The sequence below is a fragment of the Solea solea genome, chromosome 9, assembly GCF_958295425.1.
Source record: "Solea solea chromosome 9, fSolSol10.1, whole genome shotgun sequence".
Taxonomy (NCBI): domain Eukaryota; kingdom Metazoa; phylum Chordata; class Actinopteri; order Pleuronectiformes; family Soleidae; genus Solea; species Solea solea.
Genome location: NC_081142.1, coordinates 13,310,466 through 13,321,505, shown reverse-complemented (window position 1 = coordinate 13,321,505; position 11,040 = coordinate 13,310,466). Strand labels below are relative to the sequence as shown.

Sequence of the window (11,040 nt, the reverse complement as noted above, 5' to 3'; positions counted from 1 at the left end):
GGTAACACGTCATTGACACGGTTTACCAGCAGCAACGAGCGGAAGCAGAACTAGGCGGCGGAACCCGGTAGACGGAATGTTTCCGGTCGACATTATTTTGAGAGAGGACTGGAGAATCGGAAGGTTTACTTTTGTACTTTTACGGCTTCACCATGGACAATTCAGCGTTTGCTCCTGGTAGGTTATATCGTTTACTAAAGCGTTTGAATTCCCGTGTTCATATGTATATACCGCAGATGTTCAGTGTACTTTTGGAACGGTAGGAATAGCGTGCTTTATCAAAGTGGCGCTAAACTTAATGTTAGCATAACACAGACCAAAACCTCTGTGTAATATCTGTGTCCTTTTCCCTCCACTTCACACATGCTCCTTAAAACCGATTGAATTTTATTTATTTAATTATCGATATCTACAGTGTAGCTGTAGATACAAACATTTCTCAAGCAGGAGCTTAAATTCTCCGTGAAAATGCATTTGTTGCGAGTTACAGTGGCTATTTAGCAGCAAATAGATACTCTACATATGCTGTTAGAGCTGGGCAGCAATTAAATAACAATACAAATACATAATACATAATTTTTTCTTAAATAATCTTATAACAAATGGTTAAGCAACACTCTTGGATATAACACATGTATATAACTGCCTCAGATGTCTGCCAAGACTATTAAAACCACAAGTAAGCTTTCACTCAGGAGCAAAAAATATCTATATCCGTAATTATCTGAAATAAATCAGTAAATCATCAATATCGATACATTTTTTAATTCTTTTTTTTAATGGAATTGCCCAACCCCATTTTCAGGTCATATTTATCTAATCCCAGACTGACTCCATGTCATGAACAATGATTATTTTGGGATCAGCAAAATGCTTTATGTGCCAAATAATGTGTCTAGAAATTGGATAACATACATGTGTATGAAGATAAAAAAGCACAAATACTTTTTGTACATAAAAAATACGTTTATATCACTTTCCTTACAGGTCCTAACAAGGACAACATTCGAGCCGGTTGCAAAAAATGTGGATATCGTAAGTAAAGCTTTGGCTCACAAGTTCCATCATTATGTAAAGGGTTTGTGTTTGTATGTGTTGCTATGAGTTCCTCTATTAAATCTTTTATGTCGGTCTCATGCAAACTTTAATCCAGACCTTGTGGATGATGGTTTTGAGAAGCAACATTATGCTCATCAGTCAGGGCTGCAGCGATTAATGAATAATCAATTGCAATTTTGTTAAATGATCCATTGGTATGAGTGTATTTTTAATAATTAAAAGACTATAATCTGTTGATTTTTGAGCTTTTTAAATGTTTTATGGTGTCCATATACAAAGAATCATTAAAAAACAAGACAGTTGATTACATGTCATCATCAATTTGAGGTTTGGCAAACATGGATGACATTGTCTTCTTGGTTTATGGTTGTGATATTACAATATATATAACAATAATAATCAATATAACTGTTTTAGTTTTTAATTGATTTTTTTTCCCTTCTTCAGCGGGCCATTTAACGTTTGAGTGTCGAAACTTTGTCAGAGTTGACCCCCAAAAGGACATTGTTCTGGACGTCAGCAGTACCAGCACGGAGGAGAGTGAAGATGACATGCCTGCAGTTCAGCAAAATGTAAAGCGAGAGAAGAGTGGTCAGCATCGCAGACGTAAGATATTTGATCCACTAAGCTTTTTAAAGATTATAATGCAGGGTCTTGCATAGTATATCTTTTAAAAAGATGAGGGAAATACATTCACCTATAGGATATTGGTGATTGTACATACATGAGCAGCAGTACAGCGATCAAAGTAACACATATTATGTTATGAGCAGCTCATATTATATTGGTAACACTTTGAGTGTTCTGTTTTATGTTTTAGGTTCCCCTGATGATGACGATGATGGAAACGAGAGACAGAAACGGAAAAAGTACAGACACAGAAAGTCCAGAAAGAGGTAATGTATCCTACCACATAATACTTCTCTCAATTTATACTACAGTTCTCTGACCAAACATTACATATGCAGTTTATAAAGATTGTGTGAGTGGATATACTTAAACAGAAGATTAACTATTTAAAGTGGAAATTAGACATGCTCTTTTAAGTAAGTGATTATTTTACTGATAATACTTGAATCATAATTTAAGTTAAAATGAAAATGTTTCTCTGATGCTTTTTTAGATCACTTTCATCATCGAGTGATGGGGATACCATGAAGAAAAAAAAGAAACACAGCAGGTCCAGCTCCTCATCTGATCAAGAGGAGAAGGGGAAGAAAAAGAAACTGAAAGGCCACAAGAAGAAAAGCAAAAAGAACAAGCACAAAAAGGAGCACGGGAAGAATCCCAAGAAGAAACAAAAAAGCAGGAAACATAAATCATCATCTTCATCATCATCATCCTCTTCTTCCAGCTCCAGTGAATCATCAGACAGTGACTAAGGTATAACTTGATACTAGAGGTCTAACGTATCTCAGTCACTGAAAAGTGTATGTTGCAGACATTGTGTAAATCAGACACCCAGGCTTGTTCCACAGTGAAGGTGATATGAATTCTTAAAACAGCATGCAGTTAGACTGCTGCTGCAGCAAACACTTTCATCTTTATAAGTATAGTTTGTTTTCACACTTCAGAGTGAAAACATACTGAGCCACTGTGTTGTTGTTTTTTATATATCTAAAATTCCCCTAACAAGTCGCAAGTGACATGTGTAGTGTCATATTGAACATCACTCAAGTCCAATAAAGAACTTAAGGTAGAAGCCAGGATATTTGGTTCCTGTAATTTGTCAAGCCAAAGTTATTTATTTTTGGTGTTTTCTTATACACTTTGTTGGTTTAATTCTTTTAGATTCTGCTAAAAAAATTGTAGTGAATTGTGAATTCATCTTCAATTGACCAGAGGGTTTGTCTTTATGTAGTTTTTGCTCATTACGTCTTTGAACTTCCTTGTAAGACAATGTTGCTGCCAGTAATGTCAATTAATTTTTATCACATATGCAGCCAATTCAGCATTCATTCCAAAACATTTGTGATGATAGTGGGAAAATTGTCAACACCTTAGCTTCTTTATGCGTCGTGCATTTTTTTCATCCACCACTTTTTCCATGGGTTCAGACTTTGGTTTCTCCTCAATAATTGGAATTCTCTGATGGAATTAAAAATATATTTGTGTTAAAGGTACAAGTGTTTTTTTTTTTATTGCAGATTTGAAATACCTCATGCTTTCACAGGAAGTGCCTAGCATCAGAAAACTGATGATGTACTAATAAAGATTATTGATCAGGTCCTGTTACAGTACAGTCATATATCCTGTAGAGGGCAGCAACACACCTAAATTATGTTAAAACAATAATCATCAATGTAGTCTGAAAGTACTGACCATTATATATAAGGTTTACTACTAATTTGCACATTTATGTTTATTTGGTTGTATTATGCTGTCAACCAACACTATGTTGAATGTCAATAGGTTTCTTATTGTATTTTTACACATAAATAAAAAAGTAGATTGAAGTGGCTAATAACAGGCAAATTAAGATTTTCTTACCAATACGTGCCCATTTATCTTAAAATGATGTCCAATACAAAAGGCAAAGTAAAAACACTACAATAAAATGTGCTTTAAAAAAATACACCTCTTTAATGAATGTAATTCTTTACACCACCTTGTGGTCGTGATGTGAACATTCAAAGACTGAGCGTCCCACGTTGCTGCTGCCATCATCTTTAATGATGATGTGGAATGAAGAGAGACAAAACCTTAATCTTAGTAATACTTGATTGGTTTTCCAGACAATCACAAATAGAAGGAAACAGCGAATACTAAGACTTTCTGTCTCAACTCAGTGTCAACAGCGGTCTCTGTGTCAAACATCAGTCTCAATACAGTAAATGTGGGAGAATCTGTACTTGCACAGAAACTTTCTCCACATTTCACAATCACTTCTCAAGAAACGATTGAATCCATCCATGAATACACACACACCTTCCTGTTTAAACCTGCAGGAGAGGAATGCCACTAAGCTCTGTTCATTTTGTGGGTGCCACAGTAGCCCATGGGCAGGGGCAGTAAAACCATGTGAGGCCTCAGTTTGATTCATTCTCTTATCCCTCTACCTCCATGGCGTCAGTATCAGTTCCCACAAAGATATGAAACAGCAGGGGAAAAAAAATGAGCACATTATATAAAAGAACTACAGTTCCTCACAAACTAAGGGCTCTTGGAAGCCCTTGTGTTTTGTTGAATCTGGGCTGTGTGACAGGTGTTTATAATAGCACCATTAATTTCACTTTGCCTTGGGGAAGAAGATATCTTTTTAAATATCTGCAACATCTTGACAGCTACATGCATGGCTGCTGATCAGAGCCTGGCGTTATGACAGGACATATTCTGCTCCTTCATCTACTGAAGGTCTGGAGGGGTGTTCATTTTTATTTTTGAAAGAACAAAGGAGAAAAATTACACACACAAAAAAGAGCAAAATAGCAACAAATAAAATCTGTCAAGTCAGATAGATTTATGAATAAAACAGGAGTTGACCCAAAGCCTTTTACAATCTCAGCAAATGAAGGATCATTACTGATTTAAAAAAAGAAAATGCAATGATATGTAGCTGAATCAACACAAGAGAAATCAAATGTTTCAGAGAAATCAAGCAAAAACCTAACATTCAGACTGCAACTAACAAAGACAGTCAGTCAGTTAATTAAATTTCTGGCTATTAGTCTGATTACCTTAGGGTGCAGCTGAGATGCTGCAGATTTGCAGTAGGAGACCATGTCAGAAAATGTTTGGTTTGGAGGAGATCTCATTAGTTTGTAGGAACTCAGAAAGGATTGAGACTGAGAGTGCCAACTCATGGATGAGAAGATGTTCTCTTAAGTTCATGCAGTAAATTTCAAGGACTGTTATAGACTACATACACGACATACTTGTACTGTGCACATGCTGTACACACTTGAATCCGGCTCTTGTAAAGTATTGACAAAAGAAACTTGGAGAGTGTGAAACTTCATAATTGCCCAGATGGTAAGAGGACAACTTGGTACAGAGAAGCAAATGAAGGCGAAGGATCGCCGTCATGTGCAGCCACGCTGAGCAAACCATATGCTGTTTGTATAAGACAACAACAAGGTTTTCCTCTTTGCATCAGCTCATTGCCTTTTATTAAGCCTGTCGGGCTGCAGGGAGACGGAGAGCAAATGGTTCTCCACTGAGCCATTTAAATGAAAATGAGATGGTCAAAGTCGTCTTTTAGACAGTTTAGCGGCAGAGGAAAGGTGATTTAGTCTCCTTCTAAGCATCTTTGAGGCGCTGATCTCAAAATAAGTGCAAATACTTTTTGCAAAATGGCTGACCAGAATGACTATACCATAGGGCTAAATGGTCTCGCATTACCACAAGGTGCATTTTTCACTTTGTTTGTATAACTCAAGTGGCTCAGTTTCTCACTTCCAAGCCTGTGTAAGTGCCTGGTGTCTTCTGCAGTGTCTTCTTTGTCACCTGTCTTCAGCATTTAAGCACATACTGTACCTTTTTTTTTTCTGCATCATGTTCATACAATAACTGCCATCCGACCCGGGATCAGCCAGCCCGGTACGACTGAAGTCTTCCACTGAGGGCAAGTCACAGCTCCAGTGGAGATCCAGTCAAATACTTGGCTCAAAGGCACCTCGACTGAGGTGCTGCCTCTCATAACCTTAAGGCCACCACCACCACAAAGCAAACCATCATATCTTCCCAGAAATTAAATGAAAATCCCTGATGCTACACTTTGCTGGGAACAACCCAAGCTGAGGGATGACGCCACTTTTGCGTCTGTAACCGCAGTTGAAATATTATTTCAGAGGCGAGCCGTCCCCACATCTTGGAGCTTGTTGAGCAGAGCACTTGAAAAACGCATTAGGGCCAAGGGGCATGTCAGAGGCTACCAATTTAGGTTCTGCATCTTAGATTTCGCCTGTTTCTTCCTCTCCTGGCCCTGAAACCAGGCCTAAAGTAGTAAATAACCCCTAGGATAAATAAATAGACAGCAGTCTACATTACCCCAGCCATCAAAAACGGAGGATGTAATAAATACGACATAGCGTTACAGGAAACACGTTCACCCAAAAACTTGCAGGGAAAGAAAGCGACGGGGCGAATGGGGTGAGTCTCTGTTCACTGCTCCCTCTTTGGTCAAAGGCTTTTTTTTTTTCCTGAGGTCTGTTATTAGCGGCCTCGTTCCTGGGTTCCCATTCAGAGTGGAGCTTGTTCATATAAACCTTGAGGTTTTGAGGCATCGCTGCACTGACTGGGTGGCTTTCACCAGGGAATTAGCACGGGGTCACATTGGATCGCGATCAGTTGGCACTCTACAGCTAACCTGTGTTGGACCCGGTGCTGCTTGTGGAGGTGGTGGTGGTGAGGACAAGTTTCCTGGCTCTGGAATGTGGGTCAGTCAGAACCCAGGATGTGAAGGCCCTTATCCTGTAAGTCACAGATCCATCTGATGCCTTTCGACTTACTGTATAAATCATTTGATTTAACAACTGTTTTACAGATTAGTCTTGATGAGACTGGACAATTTGTTTAACTTTAAGACCTAGTGTTTTTCCTCTTATAACTGGAGGAAACTGGACGTTCTAGCCACACACTGAACAGTAAAATAATTCCTGGATCTTAATTATGTTGGACAAGAAAGAGAGGATGATATTAATATTTACAGTTACGCGTATATAAATGCTTCACTTAGATAGTGTTTAGTTTCTATCAGACACTGCCTGTGTCTGAATATGATTAGTCCATATTCTGAATGAACTGGATCAACGGCACATGCTCAGAAGACAACGCCAGAGCTTATGCTATCTTGCTAAATCCAACGAGACATTTGCGGCAACGTTATGGCAGAAAAGGTGCCAACAACAGGTGTCGGTCGCAAATGAAAGACAAACGTTTTTGAGAAAGCTACTGCCAAGAAAAAGGCTGATGCAGAGCGATCCGGGGGCGACAACTGAAAGCCCAGAAAGAGCTGCAAAGTGATGACATGGTGGCTCTGTTTCTACTGGAAAGTTTCTACCGAAAAGTACCAAAAGTTACTGATACTGCGCAGAGCTCGTGAATCCGTGTTCGTTGCGTGTTCCTGTGCTCTGGAGGCGGAGCTCTGAAGGGAAGTGGGCTTGGACTTTTGAATTCAAAGTGTAGTTTTTTTAGGATCTCCAACCCTACCTTTAACTACTTAGCTGCTGTCCATAACAATGGATAAATAAATAAATAAATGAATGATTTCAAATACACCATAATTAACAATGCTGGAGCCATGATTGATTCATGTGTACACAAAGGCATTAGGGGCACCAATGCTGCAGCAGATTGTATAGCTGTGTGTTATTGATAATTAATATTTCCTCTATATCTGTCATCCGTAATGACTAGAATTGTAATTATTGCATTCCATGCAAGTTCAACTTCTGTCTCTCTCAGAAGTTTGTTGATACCAAAATACCAAACTCCACACTGTAAACAAATGGAGACATTTTCATACATCTTTTGGATGGGATGTGTTTAACATATACAAAGACCTCTGTTGTGCCTTTTCTTCTTTCTTCGACCCAATCCATTTGTCCCACAGAAATCCAGAAGGTGGCAGGAGTGACACTGTTGACAACTCCCCAGCAGAAACAAGAAATCACAAGGATCCAGCAGCAGCAGCAGCTTCAGCACCACAGAGTCTCTACTCTCCGCTTCCTCAGTGACGATAGATGTTTTACATGTCCCCAACATCAGACACGTGTGGCTTTTTCAAAGACGAACGACATGGTGTCATCTCTGCCCAGGGCACATCTGCTCACTCTTACTCTGGTTTTAGTGTTCTTTCCACTTTGCATTTATATGGAAAGTGTTTCGGGCCTTTGTTCTGTTCTGTGGGGGGTTTCTGTCTCTTTGTTTGAAAGAGATGTCAGACAAGGCCAAAGCAGGACATGATGGCTTAAACACGATCGAGATGGTTATTTTCTGTAACATCGTCGTAAACCTTGGCCTGCTCTTGTTTTCTTTTGATGGAAAACTACATCATATGTCAGTAAAAGTGCCACAGATGCCATTGTGTTTTTTTTTTGTTCCAGATGTTGACATGTGTGTTCACTGTCTGTTGGTTAACTACGTCAAGTCTTACTTTCAACTCGCGCATTTTTTCACAAAAAGGAAACATCTATTTTCAGCACATGCCACATCATGATGTTTTTTTTGAATCTTAAAACGTAAATTCCAGCACTATGTTGTGGCCTTGGAGCTCAGTTCTTGCTTAGTGGCATCTGACCGGTGGCGTATCACTGACGACAAGTTTGCACGAGCAAACTTTGCATTACTGTAGTGCAGTTTACCAAAAGCTGAGAAGTTGCACGTCAAAGTCAACATGCGGTTATTACGGTAATTTCACTCGAGGAGAGAGTGGGAAGAACACCTGTACGTGGTTTCCATGTTTTTGACCTGTTTTTGCACATTGAGAGACTCAAAAAGTGTTATTGTAAATATGTTTTACACTGTTCAAATTTCAAATTAACATGCAAAAGCTGTTGTACGTGTACAACTGCGGTGTTTTTCGAAATAAACCTTACCCCCAAATAAACATTTAAAACTGTATTTCAACATGCAGTAAATTGTAAATAACTGTCAGATAATGAAAGTTATTCTGGAAAAATGGGCAAAAGCACTTAGTTACAGGACATTTTCTGGTCCTTTTATGGTTAAAATAAGCACACACAAAAAAAAAGTCAGACATTTTGACAGGGTTAAGTTACACAGTTTCCCCAGACAATTTCCCAGCTGGTGCAAGGTTACAAAACAGAACCTCTCTTGTCTCATTGTTTCTTTCTCTGCACCAGAAGCATCCAGAGTTTAACTGCTTTGCTCAGCAGTTCACATTATCCTCCACCTGCATTGGTATATTGGTAAAGCTCTACCACTCCTAACTTATTGAAGATGTATCATTCCGGTTGAATATGCACACAGTTGTTTGACCTGAATGACCCCGTTCCCTGGATCACAGAATGAAAACACTGCATTCGTTGCAGACTTTTCCACATTAAGGGCAACTGAGAGATCACATCTGGCTAAAAGCTAAATGTGTGACGACACCTTTTAACTTCTCATCACTCAGAGAGAGCCCTCTGGTGGTGCTTTACAAAACTCTCCCATCTCCTACTCGTCCAGAATGCAGCAGCTAGAGTTCTTCCTTCCCAGTCCTGGCTCTTTACCGGCTCCCTGTATTTGACCTTAGCTTTTTACTGATCACTTTTAAAGCTTGTATGGGATTATATTCGGCCCCTCGCTACACAGTAGAAAATACACGCCTGAGGACATGAGGCTCACAGAATCAGTGACTTCTTTTTTGAGAATTGCTTCTTAAAACCCTTTTTTTTTTTTAGACTGGCCTTGATGCCAGCTTGTCTTTTTTTATTTATTTATTTCTTCATTGTATTTATTTGACCTTTGACCCTGACACATTATTATTCATTCATTCATTCTGGTTTTTAGTACGGCATTGCATGCTCAAAGTGGAATCTTTTCACACAGGCTAGATGGACGTTTTGTACATGCCTCTTTTTTCCCAGATCCTGTCCATTTACGTCACATTTCCTAAAGACGGACACTGACATGTAAGACAAGCTGTCCACCCACATGTCTTTCCTCCACGTTCACACTGAACTAGCACCTAAAGCTCTGATAACACATGCCAATTGATTACAATAAGAGCTAGACAAACTATACACTATACACATGTAGATATTCGGTTCTACTAGGTTGTAAAATGATTGCTACTCTTGTGATATTTTCATAATTAGAAAAAAAAGCATTTTTATCTCTTTCATGACTGTACAAAAGTGTTTTTTTTTTCTAAAGAGTTGTATCTGGCCCATAAACTGCAGCAGATTTCCCTATAGGCAGAATGAGCAGACGTCTGTAATGGTCTGTGTATGTGGCTGCAAAGAAACTACAGGGTGGTAAACCTATAAGGCAGTGAGAGAATACTAAGTCTTGTGTGGGTGTATTAAAACATCTGAGGGGTTTTCTTTTGTTTTCAAAAGACTAATCATTCGTTCAGGCCTATATGCTGAGCTTTCAATTGTGAACATCAATGCATTTGCAATTTTACACAATTTAATAAGAAAATCCAATTAAAATATGAACTGGTATGTTTTTCTTTACTCTTTCACAGAGAGTATAGCTCTGTCGAAACCTCCTCACGGTTCATGACAGCTGGTTTTATATTTGTCTCCTATAACAAGCTCCACACAGTTCTACCTGCACTGTGAAAAAAAACCCTCTCACAAATGGCATTGCTGTATTCATGTGGGAAACTATAATACTATGTTAAATGAAGAAAAACTCGACACAACACATGATATCTGTGTCTGCATCTGTTTAAAGTTAAAGTAAAATCTGTGTTAAGGTAAACAAACCGTCGTCATCATGATTCTTCTGATGATCACCGGGTTAAACTCAGTGAACAAGAAATAATAAAGTAATGTAAGTGAATATCCGACTCCCACGTCTGACTTCTGACATGTCATGAACCCATCGCACCACCACAGACTCTGTAGCTTAATAACATTACACCACGTTCTTCTTTCCTTAAAAAGACGAGTCATACTTCCTTTACAGCCACTGAATGAATTTTGTATTTCGAGGTCAACATATGCTGCTGTTTCCTTTGGAAGACAGTCTGATGTTTTTACCACGGAAAAAAAGATTCAAATACAGATAAATGATTGAACTCATCATCTGTATTTTTCCATTGACCTTGCAACATAGACAACAACATCATATTTAATGGCAACTATACTTGCCCTTGCCTTTATAAAATCTCCAAATTCAAAAATGTCTCATATTGAGATGAATGGAGTCCATCCATCCATCTACTCTACTTCTAAATGCTGTTGAAAACTGCAATCACATTTGCACTTGCATTCAACACTTGTATGAGATTTCTAATTGCTGGTAAGTTGCTCTTACCAACGTTTTTTTTTATAAATTTTCTTTTTTTTAGGTCAGAGTAGA

General features: G+C 38.6%; 1 protein-coding gene across 1 annotated transcript; it reads left to right on the top strand.

Moving 5' to 3' along the window:
- The first annotated feature begins 63 nt into the window (after window positions 1–63).
- Window positions 64–3,185, top strand: srek1ip1 (SREK1-interacting protein 1). The gene is made up of 5 exons (XM_058638555.1): window positions 64–177; window positions 988–1,035; window positions 1,507–1,665; window positions 1,880–1,955; window positions 2,183–3,185. Exons 1-5 carry the CDS (start codon window positions 153–155, stop codon window positions 2,439–2,441), a joined length of 567 nt encoding a protein of 188 aa, XP_058494538.1. The 5' UTR covers window positions 64–152; the 3' UTR covers window positions 2,442–3,185.
- The last annotated feature ends 7,855 nt before the right edge of the window (window positions 3,186–11,040 follow it).